Here is a 20,196-nt window from a genome sequence, read left to right on the forward strand (position 1 = left end):
AATTTACTTGATTTAAAAAGAAAAGTGGTTGTATACACACCATTCGTATCATTAAAGAAGGCTTCATCTTAGAGAGACAATGTAGTCTGTTGATTCAGGACACTGACTCTGGAGCAAAAACGTCAAAATGCCAAAATGCCTATGTTTAAATGACAGATCAGTTACAAACTAGCTGGGTTACTTTAGACAAGTTGCTGAAACTTTCTTTGCCTCAACATGTAAAATTGAGAGGCTAATAATACATATAAATCATATGATTACCAAAAGTCTTAAATGACTTAAAATGTAAATCACTTAGAAAAGTGCCTGATGCATATTAAGTGCTATGTGTTAGCTATTATTATTATTACTTTGGTCCTTCAGAAAATGAATGCTCATTTTTATTTATTTACTCCAAAGCAAGGATACTCACTGCGAGGCTTCAAGGTAATCTATCCACCCATTTGTAATTATATGTAAGATTCTGTATCTGCCTATATGTTTTTTAAACAGTTTTATTCAGAAATAAACTGCACAACTTAAATTTTCCAATTTTATATGTTTTGACATAAGAATATGCTCACAAAACCACAACCATCAAGATCATGTATCATTCCTAAAATCTTCCTTGCTACTGTTTATGATTCTTCAAGTGGTCACAAAGATTTTACCCAATAATTTTTTTCTAATTTTTTTACATTTAGGTTTATGATCCATTTTGACTCACTTTTACAGATGGTGCAATATATAGTTCAATTTCATATTTGTGCATATGGATATTTCAGTTGGTCCAGGATCATTTTTTTGAAAGACTATCTTTGGATTTGCCTTCACACCTTTGTCAAAAACAATTAACCATTTATGAGCAGCTCTATTTCTGAAATATCTATCCTGTTTCATTGATCTATTTCTTGGCTTTGACACTATACCATATTCTCTTGACTACTGTAGCTTTATCATAAGTCTTGAAATCAGGAGTTGTAAGTCCTCCAACTTTACTCGTCTTGTAAAAATCTGTTTTGGCTATTCCAGTTCCTTTGCATTTCATATGAATTTTCAAATCAGCTAATAAATTTCTACCAAAAACCTCACTGGGATTTTCATTTGTATCATATTGACCCTATAGATAAATCTGGGGATAACTGATACCTTAATAATACTGTGCCTTCTAATCCATGAACACAGTATAGCATATGGTTTACTATAGTGTTCATCACTCATTTAATGTCTCTCAGCAATATTTCATTGCAATATTTTGTTTTCAGACTATAGGTCTTCCATATTTTTTGTTAAATATATCCCTAAGCATTTCATGTTTTTGCTACTATTGTAAATGATACTGTTTTTTTAATTTCGATTTGATTGTTAATTGATGGAACATAAAAATACAATTGATATACTGACTTTGTATCCTACAGTCTTGTTAAATTCCTTTATTAGGATCTTTCTTGGAGATTCCATAGCACTTTCGTCACAGATGACCATAGAATGTGTTACTAAGATAAGTTTGCTCTTTAACTTCCAAGCAGCATGTCTTTAATTCCTTTTTCTTGCTTTATTGCACTCACTAAAACTTCCAGTGCAATGTTGAATAGAAATGGTGAAAACGGACATCCTTGCTTTGTTCCTTATTCAGTTAGAAAAGCATTCAGTGTTTTACCATTAAGTATGATGTTTGCTCTAGGTTATTTGTATATATCCTTTATTAAGTTGAGAAAGTTCCTCCTTTTTTCATAGGTTTCTGAGCTTTTATCAGGAAGGATGTTAGATTTTGGCTTTTTCTGCACCCACTAGGATATAGTTTTCCTTTCTATTTGACTATGGTGAATTACATTTTTTTTTAATGTCAAACTAATTTTCCATTTCTAAACGTCACATGGTCATAATGTATCTATTTTATATTGTTAATTACTTGATAAAATTTTGTTAAGAATCTGTTTATATTCATGAGGGATATTGGTCTGTAGTTTTCTTATAACGTCTTTGAGTAATGCTGAGTTGGGAAGTATTTCTTCCTTTTCAATTTTCTGGAAGATTTTGCATAAAATTTGTACTATTTCTTCCTTAACTATTTGGAAGAATTCACTCATAAAGCCATCCATCTAGATTTTTCTTTGTAAGGAGGTTTTAAATTAATGGTTCAAATTACTTAGCAGATGAGGAGCTATTCAGGTTCTGTATTTCTTTTTGAGTAAATGTGGATAGTTTACAACTTTCAAGGAATTTGTCCATTTTATCTAAATAGTTGAATTTAATGGCATAAAATTATTCATAACATTCCCTTTATATTCTAATATTAGCAGAATCTGTAGTGCTGTGTGTCTCATTTCTTATAATAATTTGTTTCTTTTCTCCTTTTTTCCTAAGCTGTCTTGCTACAGTTTTTTTAGTTTCATTAATCTCAAAAAGCAGCTTTTTTCTCACTGATTTTTTTCTATTTTCAATTTCAATAATTTCTGCTCAGCTCCTTATTATTTTCTTTTTTCTGTTTATTTGGTGTTTAATTTGTCCTCTAGCTAGTGCATTTTGGTGGCAAATTTTGATTGGCACAAATTTTAGTATTTTTTCCTATTTCTATTCAGTTCAAAATAATCTCTAACTTCCATTTTTCATTTCTTCTTTGTCCCAGGAGTCGTATGTAAGTGTGTTAGTGTTTAGTTTCCATATATTTGAGGATGTTCCCAATGTATTTCTAACATTTATTTCTAAAGTAACTTCATCATAGTCAGAGAACAGAGTGAAATACACATACTTTTAAATTTGTTAAATTTGCTTGTTCTATCGCTCAGAAGAGTCCATTTTTGGTAGATGCTCTGTGTACAGTTGAGAAGAATGAATATTCGCCTATTGTTGCATAGAATGTTTGAAATGTCAAGTAGGTCAAGTTGTTTTAAGGTGTGATTCAATTTTTTTTAATATTCTTACTGATTTTCTGTCTACCTGTACTATCAACTATTAAGAAAAGGTGTTGGAATCTCTGCTCCAAATTGTGTGTTCTCATCTTCTTGCAGTTGTATCAGTTTCTGACTTATGAATTTGTAAATTCTGTTATTAGAGCACATTTAGTAATGCTGTGTCCTCCTCTTGATTAATTAGCATCTTAATCATTAAGAAATATCCTTCTTTATACATTATAATATTATATTCTGTGAATTCCAATTTGTTTAATATTAATATAGCTACCTCAACTCTCCTTTGATTGTTAGCTTAATATCTATTTTTCTATCCTTTTCTTTTAACATAATTGCTTTTTATACTTAAAATGGGTTTTTATAGGCAATATATAGTTCAGTCTTGCTTTTTATGTGCAGTCTGTTAATTATTGCCTTTTAATTGGAGTTTTAGTCTATTTATATTTAACAGAATTATTGATGCAGATGGTTCAATTTTCTATTACATCTGTTCTTTATTTCCATTTTTCCTCTTTTTCTGCATTGTATGTGGTTTTAAAAATGATTTCATTTCCCTTCTTCTGTTGGCCTATTTATTATAGCTTCTTGTGTTTTAAAGAGTCATGGTATACATTTTCTTTTCTCGATCTTTAGTGATACTATACCACTATACTTAATATAAGAACCTTACAATATATAGTTCCATTTCCTGGCCTTAGTGATATTATTGTCATATGTTTCACTTCTACATGTGTTATGAATCCCATAATACATTGTTATTATCTTGCTTTAAACAACCTATTATTATTTAAAGATATCTCAATAGTATGAAAAAAACATTTCATGTTAACCCACACAGTATTTCCGTGCTTTTCATTTCTTTGTGTGGATTCAGGTTTCTACTGATTTCATTTTCTTTTTAGCTGAAAAGATTTCCCTTAACATCTGTGAAATTCTGCTGCTGCTAGTTTTTTTAAGGTTTTGGTATCTGAAGACTTTATTTTTGTCTTCCTTTTTGAATGATATTTTCTCTGTGTATAGAATTCTGGGTTATTTTCTTCCAGTACTTTAAAGATGCTATTCTACTGTCTTCTGACTTGCATTATTTCTGAAAAAAAAAAAGTCTGCTATAACTCTTTCCTCTTATTCTTCTGCATAGAATGTAACTTTTTTCTCTCTAGATGCTTTGAAGATATTCTCTTATCACTGGTTTTAATCAATTTAAATAGGATGTCCCTTGGTGTAGTTTTTTTCATGTTTCTTGTGCTTAAGGTTTGTTGACATCCTGGATCTGCGGGTTTATAGTTAATCAATAGAAACAGATCCAGAAATGACAGAATATAGAATCAAAAGACAAGAACATTAAAAGTCATTTTACTTGCATTCCATAAGTTCAAGAAGGTACAAAATATGTTGAACTTATTAAGTAGAGACATTGAATATATCTGTCTAAAATCAAACTTCTACAGATGAAAACTATGATAACTGAGGTGAAAAATACACTGGTAAGACATTGGATGGTATTAACAACCAATTAGATGTTGCAGAAGCAACAATTCATAAACCTGAAAATATAGCAACAGAAACTATCCAAAATGAAACAAGAGGGGAAAAAAGACAAAAACATAGCATTAGTGAGCTGTGAGATAACTTGAAGCAGCCTAATATATATGTAAATGGAATCCCTAAAAAAGGACAGAGGGACATGCAATTTTTGAAGAAATAATGGCCAAAATTTTCCAAATTTGAAGAAAGAGAATATACCACAGGGGACTTCACGTTATATTTTAGAACTTAGAAAAACTGACCCTATCAGAAAGAAGAAAAGTTAAAAGGCATCTTCTTGGTGGTCTCATGAAGGTGAAACATTCAAATATAAACATAACACTCAAAGCCACTTTGTGAGAAAATGAACATTGAAAATTAATATAGATACAGTAACTCTAAACCAAATGCTGAAATGAAACAAAATTTATTAAGTGAAAGCATGTATTAATTCATTTAGCAAATGTCTATTAAACATCTACTATATGCAAGATGTCCCAGGCCCTGGAAATATAGCAGTGAAAGTCCCTGTGCACAAAAGGGGATAGCATAGGAGTGGGGACATAGGACATCAGCAAACAGACCACTTAGAGGCTTCTGATTCTCTGCAAAGGCAGCCTCCCTTGGTGAGGTACCTGTTTGCCCATTAAAGCAACTTGGACTATACCCAATCAACAGACATCAGAAGTAAGGAAGATGTCCAGCTTAATGAGGTACACTGTGCTCTTTGAATTGTTGGCATCAGTGCTGTTCTACTCTTCTATCCCTTTCTCAAGTGATTTTCAACCTTGTTTAGCACAGAGGACCTTATTTGCTCCCTTCACCATTCCAAAGAAATCTACACACTCAGCAGCCAACTTAAAGAAAAGGGGAGACTTTTCTCTATCTGCAGTTTTTATCTACCTCTCTGTAGCAGCTTGAGTCTCTAAAGAAGCAGCCAGGGTTTCAAAGCTAAAGCTTACCTTTACCACAGAAGGACAATAAAAATGTCTATAGCTCGTCTGAAGAGATCTAGTCCTGCATCCCTGAGCATACAGTTCCAAACACATCTCCAAAGAAACCTATTTTAGTCGCCTCCAAAGCAGTCTGAATGCTTCCAAAATGCTAGAGCTTCTCCAGGTGCATTGTTTTTTGTGTAAATTTTATTATGGCCATTACCATGCTTAGAGGTTCCAAACTATAGAATTAAAAATAACCTATTCTACCCCTTCAAACACTCAAAGAAAAAGAAAAAGAAAAGAAAAGAAGGGAAAGAAAGAAAAGAAAAGAAATAAGAGAAAAGAAAAGAAATGAAAAGACAAGACTCTAGAAGCTAAACAGCTTCATAACAAACAGGTCATTTCAATAAAAAGACATCCAATTATATAGAATCTGATTACTGGTAATAACTTGGAAGTCTCAAGAAATTGAACAACTTCAGCTTAAAACAATTATAGTGAACTACTGAGGATAAAATCACCCCCTAGACTCAACATAACTACAGATGAAAAAGAGAGAAGGCTTACTGATTCATTGTCCCTTCTGTTCCCAGTCTCCAATGCCAAATACATCAGATAGCAAAGATTAAGGCTTTGTTAAAATTAGAATTCATAGAAGCCTGTTTTTCAGTGGTAAGATTATTACATTTGATTTTTCAATTTTGAATCTTGAACTTTCAAAGACATAGAACTGATAATATAAATATACAAGAAAAACATTCCATTATATGTATGTACATATGTTTGTATCTCGTTTATGTTAGTCAAACATGAGAATTAGGCCTTCAACTAACAGACACTGACTTTGAGGTCATTTGGGGAATGCAATCTTTTTATCAATAAATTCCTTCCCTTAAAGGATACGAAGGTTCTCTGGACAAGGATGTATTCTATATTATAATAAAACATCTCTAGTTACATATATTTCCTTCATCTAGCAACAGCTTGAACTTACAGCCAATTTGGAAAATTCTTAAAATTTTCTTTGAGCACTGCATTAGAACTCTAAGAAGAAACTTGCTACTTTTCAGCAATGCAACTCTATCAGAAGGAGCTCTAAGCAAGAACAAGGGAGATTATTTTATATGTGGACAGTGTTAATTCATCTTATGTAAAGAAGAGTAAACAGCATACTTTACTTGATTGCCTTGTCTGCAGAGCATACACATTGCTCCATATGCTCTGAGAGTGGTAAGCCCCCTCCTAGCAAAATCTTCGTAGGGTATTGTATGATTAATGAATATTGTTGGTGAAGGAATGATTGAATGAATTAATGGCTTAGTTTGGTAAGGTTAAGCAAAGTCTCCATATGATTTTTTAAAAAGAAATGAGACTAAAATGCATCTTATTAGCAGGCAAATGAATCTCTGTGTTACGATAAATGGAGTTTCTTTTAGTGGGTGGAGATAGTATCCTTTTAGTTAGCAAAACCATTTGTAAGATAAACACATTTTTCCAAGCCCTGAAAGAATTTCTTTTTCTGAGAAAAAAACGAGAGTGCATTATGCTTTAAAAAAGAAATCATCACTCACAGATTCCTTTCCCATCTTCTTTTGTAGCCGTGTTTGCCATTGGACGGCTTGCATGACAATGGCTTCCCACCTTCTTTCAAGATTTACAATGATCAGCTGCATGGGCTGGTGGTCTGCGTTCAGATTGCAGGTCTCCCGGTCATCCAGAAGATGTTGGCATAATCGCAGGACAGAGGCCACTCCGCGACGTCGCTGCTTGATTTCACGACAGAGGGACTACAACAGAAAGAGGGACCAATTTATGAGTGTTTATAGGGCAGAGTTCCCTAAAACATGAAACACCCTCTTCCATCATAATTTCAAGTTGTGGTGATAACGCTCAGCTATGAACAGTAGGACAGGAGGACTTTGGAGTTGCCTTTAGATTGGGGATCTACAGATACTCAACTAAAGCCAATGGATTTTCGCTGCATCTCATTCCTTTTTTTTTTTTTTTTTTTTACTGATTTCTACATCTAAAATGTTGGGTCCCACCTTGACATCTAGGTGATTAACTTAATGAAATAAATTATTAAGGTCATGTAAATGCCAAACAGATTGACATGCTTTGATTCAAGGTCATAGGAAACACAAAAAACAAAAAAGTCCTCCAAAATGAAACGAAGTTTTCCAAATTTACTCCTAGATTCTTTGGAGCCAAAAGTTTAGTTTTCTACTGGCTAGGAATATGTTAAATAAGATTGCAGAGAAAAAAAATTGATATATAACAGCTATTATTTGGGGGAAAAAAAAAGGATAAGAAACATTTCTTTTCCGAAATTTTGATTAACAAAACAATAACATTCTGAAAGCAGAAATTGGGATACTGGATTATTACTGCATTATTTGTTAGTTGCTGTGTTTCTTTTAATAGGCATTCACACTATTTAAGAAGAATATGCATGCATCAAAATAACACTTTGCCCCAGAAGCATTTGCATTGCTGCAGTGACCCTAAGCTGAACGATTCAAACGAAATAGTGGGTACACATGTCTAAAAATATTATATCTTTTCCTTGCCTACGGATAGTGTGTAAGTGATATTCTAATTCAAAGCCTTCAGGAGAAATGATGATTATATCCATAAACATCACTGAATTACTAATCTCCTTCTACTGCCACAATTGGACTGTTCTAACAGTTAACAGATTGCTTATTAATCAACAAGGGTAAACAAGACAATGCAATTTCATTTAGTGCTAGAGTTTTAATGCCTAAAAGTATTTGTGCTTAAAATGTTAATCTAGATAAGGCTTCATTAGAAGAAGTCTTAAAATGATTAACTGCGGTTCACTGAAATGTGCGTGGAGTGGTGGTAGATCAGCAGGTGGACGCTTCATACAGATGTTCCACTTATTGATATAATACATGCTATAGCCATTTAAATGACCCTAACTTAGTAATAGCTGGAATTCTATTATTTCTGTAATAAGAGAACCCAATACCTTTAATATTTCTGCATTTTAAATAAGGTCAATGACAAATTCCCAACCTCTATTCATAGCAAAATATGACTAGGAATTTTATTATTCAATTTATACCAGGGCAGCATTTTTAGTTATGTTTCCTGAACTTACCCTTATTTATTTTCCTAGGGTTCATTACTATTTTCCTATATAACTTCTGACAGAACCACCAGGTCTGACAAATTTCTTTACTGGTGCTATTCATTTGTTCAATGCTGAATGAGAAGAAACCCCTAAATATCCAAAGATAAAACCTGACGGTCTACCAAAGCAACAGGCATTGTTTCCATCTCCTCCTCCAATCCTGCTGACTGCCCCTGCCCACAGGCACCCTCCCTCTCTATTACACACACACACACACACACACACACACACACACACATCCTTCCTTCAATTTGCTCTCTTGCTCTAGGACAACTGTAGGGCAAGTCAAACCATCAAGCCCACTTAATACCTGCCAACTTGTGGCTCAAAATCAAACACTTAGAAATAATAATATAGCTAACAAATTGGTTCAAATGAGTTCTCTGAATATAAATATTGAAGATTTGAGGGATTTTTGTTTTGTTCTTAATTTGTTATAAATAAAGGACTAGAAAAATCAAAAGAGATGTTTACACGCCATTAAACTGGATATTACAAAAATTCCGTTTTAGGTTGACGAAAATAACAACTGTATTCCTCAGGCCAACAAAAATCCCCAGTGTGTCTTACCGAATGAAAACCTGCCATGGTTGGCACGAGAGACATGTTAGCATAGCCACAGTCATATAGCATAGGTCACATTTACAAAGTAGCCCAAGTAGGATTCAATCACCTCGCAGGTGTTTTCAGAGTTCTGAAACAGGACATGTGAGGTTGCTAGAGAAATTTTCATAAAGGTGATTGGCCATAAATTTTTATAAGTATCTAGAGTTTAGGTCCAGTATTTACGTATCCAGATGATTCCCACCCCACATCTTAACGGCAGTCTACCCAGGTGGTTTTAAAACTGTAGGCTCTTTTTAAAAAACTGCTGACATGCAATATCTGATTTCTGTATCTTTTTCTGTAATTTAAAAAATTTTAAATATCCAAATAAGTTAGTCTACATTCTAGATGAATAATTTACCCTATATGCACACTTTGGAAATAATACTACTTTAAAAAGGAGGGAAACATTGAGAATTTTACATGGCCAAGGTATTTTTCAGTATACATTTCCATATCTAAGAAAGATAATTGATAAAATAACATTCTTCTACATAAATGGGTTTCCATGGCAACCATTAAAATATACATAGTTATTTATAATCACAAACACATACTAAATAAAATCAGTGCATTTGCTGGCAATGTTTCTTAGAATCAGTAGTTCACATTATTTCCATGATAAACTATGCACAGGGAAATGTTAAATATAACTTCCTAAGAACAAAATGATTATTATAACTATTTTTGGTTTACATTTTCAGAGAAAAGTACCTTTAAGCAGAAACCCAAGCTAAGTAATCTAAGTAAGGCATAGAAATGAGAGAAACTCGTCACTGCTTCTCAAACCTCCTCAAATGTGTGTTGCACTTTGTATCTGCTAGGCATTGTTTCAGGCATGGAGGCTTAAAAAAGGAGTTTGTGCAAGTTCGTATTGGAAGAGTTGTGAAATCTTCAGGGGAACAATGTGAGCCATTGGGTCCAAGTTGGGCGGATGTGGTTATAAGGACTGAAGGTCCAGTAGCAAGTAGCCTAGGACATGGGGAGTACCCAGCATATTGGAGAAAAGAGAGAGTAAAGCAGCTGAAAAAGTAAGTAAGGAACAGAAAAGTTTGGAAGGCTTTTCATTATTGCCAATTTCGAAGCATTTTCCTTGATACCCAATGAGATCATGTTGGTCCCTAAGCATAGTCATATTGCCTTCCTAGAAAAGTATAAAGACAGGAAGTGGGAAAGAAAATTTAAAAAGAAAGATAAACAGCTAATCATCAATATGTCTAAGAGAAAGATTCCAGATGCTTCTGTATTTAGTTATTATTCGATAATATTTAGGCATTTTTTTCCCTACAAAGTTACTTCTGATAGTATGGAGGTCATTGTCTTAGTATCACTTCAGAATCTAATTGTTGGAATATAGTTTGGTGTGTTACTTTTTCTTCTAATTGAAGTATAGTCAGTTACAATATATCAATTTCTGCTGTGTAGCGTAACGTTTCAGTCATACATATACATACGTATATCTGTTTTCATATTCTTTTTCATTATAGGTTACAAGATACTGAATACAGTTGCTTGCATGATACAGAAGAAATTTTTATCTACTTTTATATATAGTAGTTAACATTTACAAATCTCAAACTCCCAATTTATCCCTTCCCACACCCTTTCCACAGGTAATCATAAGATTGTTTAACTGTATCTGTGAGTCTGTTTCTGTTTTGTAGATTAGTTCATTAGCATCTTCTTTTTCTTTTTTTAGATTCCAAATATGAATGATACCATATGGTATTTTTCTTTCTATCTTACTTCACTTAGAATGTCAATCTCTGGGTCCATTCATGTTGCTGCAAATGGCATTATTTTATTATTTTTTATGGCTGAGTAGCATTCCATTGTATAAATATACCACAGCTTCTTTATCCAATCATCTTTTGATAGACCATTAGGTTGTTTCCATGTCTTGGTTATTGTATACAGTGTTGCTATGAAAATTGGGGTGCATGTATCTTTTTGACTTAGAGCTCCCTCTGGATATATGTCCAGCAGTGGGGTTGCTGGATCATTTTGAGTTTTTTGAAGAATCTCCATAGTGTTTTCCACAATGGCTGTACCAAACTACATTCCCACCAACAGCATAGGAGAGTTCCCTTTCCTCCTGCTGTGCTACTTATAATTTTCTAATGACCTATTTTATTTACTTATTTTACATTTCTATTCAGTTTCCTCATGTTACTAAAAAAGCAGATTTGTTATAGAAGTTGAGAAGTGTAAAAAAGTAAAAATCAAAACTTCTAAGTTGTTTTTTCCTTTAAAACAATCAGCTCTCCAATAATCTAAACACATCTTTTTGGACATGCTACAAGAGAGTTGCCAACAGGCTGAATGTTTTTGTTTTATATTTATAAACCGTCAATCTGATTTTTAATTCACCAATGATGATACAAAGGGGTGTATTTGGTTTATCTGGGTTTTTTTCTCCTTTCCTGATTTGCTCTATGAACTTCTTTGACTGTTTAAACCACTCAGATTATGGAACTGTGTTGTAACATTTTCCTGGTATTGGCTGCAGTTTAACACCACTGAAGGAAGACTTCCAAAACTGATAATTCAGTCTTCATTATATATTAAATATATGTATATATGCACACATATTGCATAGAATGATTATACGTACTTATATACAGATTATATGTACTTATATGTCCTTGAACAATGGAGGGGGTAGGAGTGCTGACCCTCAGCACAATAAAAAATTTGATTATAATTTATACTTAGTCCATGGTTCCTCTGTATCTGCAGTTCTGCATCTGTGAATTCAACCAACCCACCCATCATATAGTATTGTAGTATTTACTGCTGAAAAAATTCTGAGTATAAGTGGACCCACACTTTTCAAACACACGTTGTTCAAGAGCCAAAGGTACATTAAACAATGCTGTCATCTACTATCACACAAGGATATAATAAGCTTACAATTAAAGAACTACAATTAGACCATAAGCCAAAGTGTACAATAAGTAAAATGTAAGAACTAAATAGAGAAAAGAGACACAAGGAGGAAGATGAAATGAAATGAAAAAAACAAAACAAAAAACCAAAAAACCAAGTATCTGTTTAAAGCAGAGAGGAAAAAAAAATCTAGCTGACAAACTCCAAAGCAATCTGTCTCCATATCTCTTACATAATTTTATCCAGCAGGTAATGTAACATCACTAGGTAGGCCAAAATGAACAAAGTGGTGGGGCTTCAGGTAATCTGCCAAATAAAAAATCACTTATGAAGCAATTTCATTTATGATGGATCTTCTAGCTGAATCAATTGTTTAACAATATCTATGGAATATGCCTTCTGTGTGGCAAGCACAATAAAGAAGTTTCAATCTACATATATATGTGATATGTACCTGCCTTCAATATACTTGGAGTGAGGAAATATAGAGAGATAAAGGAGAAAACTGAAAAGACAGGTAAGTTCTTCTAGTTTATAGAGGATCATATAAAACTAGATAGCTCCATGTCCTTCTTGCAAGAGTTTCCTATACTTTTTCATGTGTTTTTCTTCTTTTTTGCATTTTCTGTATTTTATCATTTTAATTTCATGAAGTGGGCAATTTTCTTCTCTTAGTCTGCTACATGGAACCAAATTTTCGATAGCAAAGGTTCTCAGTGTGTTCTCCAGGCCCAGCAGCTTCAGCATTACCTGGGAACTTGTTAGAAACACAGATTCTCTGGTGCCACCCCATATCTTCTGAATCAGCAACTCTGGGGTGAGCCCCAATGAGTCATGGTTTAACCAGCTCCACAGGTGATTACAATGCATGCTGAAGTTTGAGAACACTGGTCTACAGAAAACAGAAGAACTTAAGTTTTTCAGACAAGAGAATTAACCTAGTTGAATAGTTTTCTTAGAAGTATAAAATGGAAGTTATAAGTTCTGATTCTGGACTCACACTTGTAACCAAGAACCCAAGGACCATAACCATTGTGATCAGTTATTTTTAAAATTCTTCTTAAATGGCTAAAAAAAAAAAAAAAAAAAGAATCAATCAATTAGTAAATCTTTTCAAAACCAGTGATAATTTTATATTATTAGTTTTGCTTGATAATCTCCAGAATTTTAATGTAATTATTAAGAATGCTGATATGTTAGGTTTTTTGAATACCATATTTAGGGATTTTACTCTTTTTGGTTATTTTTATTAGGTAAGTCATTTAATAATTAATAACTCTAACATATTTGGTATTATACTAAATTAAATAGCTTTGCTCTCAGAAAGTTTATATAGTAAAACAAAACCATGATGACTGTAAGATACAAGGCATTAGATGCAGGTAATGTTAATGTCTGAAGCCATGGTCTGATAAGAATGTACAGCAGGTGGGGAAAATGAGATGCTATACTGGCACCTCTATGATTCTTCAGAAGATGCTTTTGACTGGTTGGTTCGGAATCATTATTTTGGGGGCAAAGTTGGCAAAGGTCATGTGAATGATAATTCATGTAGCAATAAACACTTACTGGGTATCAGTTATATGCCAAATACCATACTTTACATCATAGGATTGGCATTGCTGGATAAGAGGCATATAAGATGTGATGCCTGTTCTTAAGAGCTTGTAATCTGGCTGTAAAGAGCAAACTTCAGCTACTCAAAATTAGAGAAATCAATGAAAGGTAAAGACAAAGTACAAACAACCCAAACATATACCAGTGCATTAACTGATTTAAAAAATGTAGCATATCCATACAATAGAATATTATTTGGTAGTAAAAAAGAATGAAGTATTGATAAATACCACAACATGGATGAAAATATTATGCTAAGTGAACTAAGCCAAACACAAAAGGCCCTTGGTTGTATGAATCCACGTATATGAAATGGCCAGAATAGGCAAATGCATAGAAAGAGAAAGTATGTCAGAGGTGTTCAGGGGCTGCAGTCAGGGGGAATAGGGAGTGACCACTAATGGGTAGGGGGTTTCTCTTCAGGATGGTAAAGGCATTCTGAAATTAGATTTTATGGCACATGAGTTATATCTCAATGAAACTGTAATTAAAAAGAAATCTCTTCATAAGATCAGGTATATACTGTCAACCGCACAACTGATGACATAATCAGATAATGTACCATTCCTTTAGGGTGTGGCATGACAACAAACCCTGTGCTATTACTAAAGCCATCCAGTCATCACGGTTCTGCAACCAGGGGTTGACGCAGTTTAATACAAATGCAAACAGAGCCTTTATTTATTTTTCAAAGTAATGGCTATAAAATTTCCTGGGATAGAGTTATAACTGCAAAGCTATAAATCTTAGTCAAGACAGAAAACATTCTGCAATGTCATAAAAATAATGCAGTCCCTTTTAAAAGTGCTGTCCTAACTTCTAGAAACATCATAAAACATAAACAAAAATACTCATAGAAGAGTATGGATCTGGAAAAGAAGTTGAAGAAAATGAGGAAGTTGAAGAATGTTAAGTCTGATTATTGCAGTTTCATATATAATCATATACAGCTTAAAAAATTGAATCTATTGTGTTGTTAGTATCTGTACAAGAATGAGAGATCTGACAATTCAAATACACTTCATATACTTTACTAAGGATGATTCTGAGTTGACTATGTATCTGAACCAATACTAAATAAAAATAATGTTATGCTTTCTTCAAATATTTAATCAAGATTTACTTGAATGCAAAATAACCAACAATCACTGAGTCTTATTAATTGCTAGAGCACTATTCTTAGCAGTATTTTCTTAGTTTTTTTCACAATCTTCTATAATAATGACAAATGTTTTTTGTATGTTTCTGTGTGCTACGCAGTTTTTCGGTATTTTATATGTATTGACTCATTAACCCTCATAACAGCACACTGAGATATATATTACTGTCATATACCTACTTTACAAACGAGAAAATGGAGACAGAGAAGTTAAGTAACTGACCAGCGATAACACAGTTAATAAGCAGCAAAGGATTTTAACCCACGCAACCTGAATCCAGAGTCAATTCATGAAAACACTATGCTACACCGCCTTTCATAAGAAAGCTGAAAAAGCTTGTAAAATTCGACATTTTCAGACTATCTCTGCCCTTGACTTCTAACCAAAAGTGACCATAGCCACAAAGTTACTGTTGATAAAAAGAGCCAACAACTTCTTCTGTAAACCTGTCAGGGGTCTATCTTATACTCATTCCTAGACCTGCAAATATAATAAGAATTAGTAAAATCTATGCAGGGTGGTTATGATAGCAGAGGTGGAAAAAATACTAATTCATTCATTGAACAAATATTTATTAAACACCTATTATAAAGGGCACTGTTCTCAGTGTTTGAGATACATCAGTGAACAAAACAGATGAAACTTTCTGCCCTTAAGGACCTCACATTATGGCAGACAGTGGGAGATAATCTCTTTTTTTAAGAAAGATGTAAATTATGTAAATAATAAAGAAAAGATTTAACAAAAGTAAGAAGCATTCATTAGGCAAATGATTATCATAGTTTCCAGCAAGGGGTCAGCAGATATGTTGGTCCTGACAGCTCCATTCTTGAGCCAATTATGTGCTTAACTTAACTATATGTAATGTATAAATACTGCAAGTAAGAATTTCCAACTTGGAATTGTGAAGGAGTATTTCTTCAGAACATCAAAAAAATTAAAACACCTCAGGTGAGGTATGAATGATGACCTGCATATTTTAAAGAAAACATGAACAAAAGACAACTTTGTATTTTAACTGATTTCAAACTTAAAAGACTACATCAGCCAATATAGGAACTCAGCTCAGTTGCAAACTCTGGGACTTAATCTATATTGAAGCTAAATATTCTATAAGCATGCAGTGAAGTGCAAAAAATAGCAATTGAAAAATGACATGATTAAATGGCACGACATGCAATCATTTGTTCTCAATTGTATCAATGCATCTTCTTCATTTCTAAGAGTCAGGCAGAAATATTGTTTTTTAAATGCCTCTATTAAATTGGTCACCAATAATAAAATAGATGAGAGTCCTAATAAGCTCATTTACATACCATACATCACACACTACAAAACTATTCTCTCCAAACAGTTTTGCTCATAGATTTGTCTCCTGGTTGTCATGAGTCTTTTGCTACATTAGCAGATTTTAGAAGCATAATACTGCCTTCAGGACCATTTGTAGAAAAAACATTTATAAAACTTTTCTAGTTAACCCTTGGCAGGATCCTTATTGCTAATTATGGAAAAGGTATTGATATAATATCTTGGCTGTCACATTTTATTATGGTGACGGTAGAAGCAGAATCTAGGTCTGACATTTTGGAAATACCATCTAATTGCAAGTCAGAAACAGAGAATGACAGTTTTAAGTAGATTATAACTTCTTTCAAAATAACAAACTGGTTTATTTAATGTAAAAGTTAGATTTTAAAAATAGCATTAAAGCCCCCTGAATTGATTCACCAAGCACTTCTCTACTGGCTCCTGGAAGAGGGTCTGGGATGTGTGCCAAAATAGTTTTTAAACTGTACATGACAATATGACTCTAGATTCGAACACTAAATGATTCTTTAACCATTTAAAATAAAAATATTTTCAGTGAATGCATTCATTTTAAATAAAAATCATCTCCCTTCTGTTCAGGCAGCAGATAAATGCAGTTCAAAGATCAATCATCTTGACCTCCATGGCCTAAATAGCCTGACTTTTGACCTAGAAAAAGATCTTACTTTTTCTTGCAATCTAGTATCCTCACCAATCAAGGTGAATCATTAAGGGCCACCAGGACTAGTAATACTATAAACTCTCAGACACCCTTCGATGAATGGTGTCATCAAGGGAAAAATGAATCATTCTTTTAACACAAACACCTATATTCATGTTTAACTGATTGTACCTTCATCTGTTTAAAAACATGAATTATATTTGGAAAGAAGTATTTCTATTCCTCTTAGCTACTTTTTAGCTGTGGACCAAACTACTATAACTATTCTAAAAATGAAGACTCTCCCACTGTTATTCCATGAAAGCTACCGTTATCCCTGTGTGGCATTCCTTAATTTCTTTGTGACTTCCCCTACACTAGGTTAAGTACTTTTAAATATGTTTGTTTTTAAGAATCAAGCTCAGTGGTCATGTGCTTGGTTCATATTCCCAAGTAATTAGAAATATGTTATATACTTCCTTTTCTAAATTAAAAACACTATTAAAATTCCAGACATATAGAACAATATGAAGATTAAGTTACTCTAAAGAAAACTATAATAGCTTACAGATTGCTTGTATCATTACTAAAATGCTGGTATCTGTTACAGAGTCTCCCTGGAATAAAGAATGTCCCTTGGCAATAATCTCTTAAAAACATGTCCATTATTGTTAAGATGCTAAACTAGTCTGCATTTATGGAAAGGTAACTTTTAGCAGTAAGTGGGAAATAGTGCTGGATATAAATGCAACTTAGCCATTATGCTACAAAATACCTTTTCTTAAAAATCCCACAATCATTCTTTTCATAAGCAGATAAGGCATTAATTGCCATTTATTTTTGCCTTATTATATTTTGAAATCTGTTTGCAGTACCTACTGTGCTTTTTAATCTCTTACTGATCCCATGGAAATCATTTCAAAGTAATTCTGGAGAATGGATGAAGGTGATTTTCTTCTCTAGATTATCTATTGATCTCAACTACCTGAACTCATCTGTGCCTTTAAGGAGTCTTGTTTTCAATGGCCAGATTGAAGGAATATCCATGAAAGTCTTGAGGAAAGGAAAGGAAGAATTCTATATGACAAAGTACAGCACCATACACCCATTAGGCTAACTCAGTGAAAGAAGAATCATCATAAAGACCCCACCTGAGGAATGAAATAGCTTTAGGAAGGAGCAAGAGAATACAGGAATGAGGAAGATGCAACAGAAATTCCCAGGGATAATGTGGAACCACAGAAAAGAGGACAGATTATTGGACTAATTAGTCTCATGAATCAGCCAACTCTGCTGCATGGTATTTTTCTAACTCTCTCATCCATACACAGTTGGCTATTCTTCAGCCGTCTCCTCCGTCAAACCTTATTTTTTCAGACTTATCTCTGGCTAACTTACTCTTTATTTCCTATGAAGCCACTCCTGGAACTCTTCACAAAGCTCAGTGTGTTATTTGAAGCATAACAGCTAGGAATTGGTATTTTAGGGAAGTATTACTGTTAGTCAAGAGTCGTACAGATGGGAAGTAAATGAATTCAAGAACTCCAGGGACACAACAAGAATGCAGGAAGAAAGTTAAGCTATGGGGAATAACACCACTAAAAAGGAGGAAAATGATATCCGGGACAAAAAGTCAACATTAGAAAGACCCTTCTGTTTTTTTCATTTACTCCTCCCTGACCTGGAAGAGGCTAAGGTATAGACAGCTCTATAAACTTCCTATTTCTGATTTTATTTTCATAGCACCTAAAATAAATCGGACATTTTCCTGTGGGTTTGGACCATTGGGAATTTGCTTCTCTACTCCTTCCTTTGCTTTTGTGGCGGGAGCCCAGGGCAACTGGGCTCCTTTGCACCAGTTTTCAGTATTCCCAGATGTGCAGTAATACTAACCACACTCTCAGGGTCGTTTAGAAGTTTAACTAACAGATAACAGCAAAACATTCTTCAACTATTACATTAGGTGGTAGAGAGATACTGACTAAATATTAGCCCACTGGTAAATTGCTATAATGATTATTTAGCTGAAAGCAATATTCCACAACTTTGTGAAAAGGAAATGCAATAAGAACCTCATTCTTTAAACACTCCCATAGCTCAAACAAAACAGAGGTCCAGGAGAAATTTTTGAGAGCAGTTTCTTGAACAAAGCTAATTTTCCTTTTAAAGGAGTATGTTTTCTTTTCTTCTGAGAAAAGATACCACATCTCTTTCCTGCCTGCTCCCCTAAACAAGGTTAAATACATTACGAGAGTAGTCCTCTCATTATCTCCTCATCTGGCAGCAAAGCCGAATGTAAGTAATTTAAGCATAAAGGTGTTTTAGCTGAACATTTAAGAAGCAACTTGGATTGAGGGGAAAAAAAACCCCCACAACTTAGAGCTGTCTCCTATTTTGACAATAACTAGTTATGTGATCTTGAGTAAATAATGGAACTTTTAAAAACATTTTTATTGATTTATAATCATTTTACAATGTTGTATCAAATTCCAGTGTAGAGCACAATTTTTCAGTTATACATGAACATATATATATTCATTGTCACATTTTTTTCTCCGTGAGCTACCATAAGATCTTGTATATATTCCCCTGTGCTATACAGTATAATCTTGTTTATCTATTCTACAATTTTGAAATCCCAGTCTATCCCTTCCCACCCCCTGCCCCCTTGGCAACCACAAGTTTGTATTCTATGTGAGTCTATTTCTGTTTTATATTTATGCTTTGTTTGTGGGTTTTTTTTTTTAGATTCCACATATGAGTGATTTCATATGGTATTTTTCTTTCTCTTCCTGGCTTACTTCACTTAGAATGACATTCTCCAGGAGCATCCATGTTGCTGCAAATGGTGTTATGTTGTCGGTTTTTATGGCTGAGTAATATTCCATTGTATAAATATACCACATCTTCTTTATCCAGTCATCCAATAATGTAACTTTTATGTGCCCTCAATACTCCTTCTCTAATGATTCTCTAGCCTTTACCATCTTCTGGCATCAGATTACTGCATAATCCTATTCTGTTATGAGACATGAAAAATATCATATGGTGATCTGAGATGGTCTTTTAAAAAATAATAACAAAATAACTCAGAAATATTTCTCAGATCAGTTGCAAGATGACTCTCATCTTCTCCAATGAACTTCTAGGAGTGATGGAATTTTAGTTTCACTTTGTCGTATTTTTATTCATTTTCCTTTTCACTGGCCTGAACTGTGGGCAACTGCTTTAATTGGACAAATGTGTTGTTGTAACAATTTGCATGAATCAACTTCACTTGGTCTTATATTCTACTCATGTCTTGGTCATGTTCTAACAGCTTCAAGGTCTAACTCCAAATACCTTCATAGTGAGAAACACACGCCTAAGCAAAGCACACAAGACTGAAAATTTAAGTTCCATTGTTGCTGTTGTAAAGCTTTGAAGTCTGCTGCACCAGTGT

At 33.6% G+C, this 20,196-nt stretch overlaps 1 protein-coding gene across 6 annotated transcripts in view; it reads right to left on the bottom strand.

Moving 5' to 3' along the window:
• Window positions 1–20,196, bottom strand: part of AKAP6 (A-kinase anchoring protein 6) — a 563,915-nt gene that overhangs the window by 107,333 nt on the left and 436,386 nt on the right. For all 6 annotated transcript variants that reach the window (XR_006727664.2, XR_012507556.1, XR_012507555.1 and 3 more), the window contains one exon: window positions 6,925–7,140. Coding sequence is in view for 3 of the 6 variants with exons in the window: in XM_010962996.3 (XP_010961298.1) it covers window positions 6,925–7,140 (216 nt within the window). In the remaining 3 variants the exon portion in view is untranslated. The remainder of the gene's footprint in view (window positions 1–6,924; window positions 7,141–20,196) is intronic.

This window comes from Camelus bactrianus, chromosome 6 (genome assembly GCF_048773025.1).
Source record: "Camelus bactrianus isolate YW-2024 breed Bactrian camel chromosome 6, ASM4877302v1, whole genome shotgun sequence".
NCBI classification, from domain to species: domain Eukaryota; kingdom Metazoa; phylum Chordata; class Mammalia; order Artiodactyla; family Camelidae; genus Camelus; species Camelus bactrianus.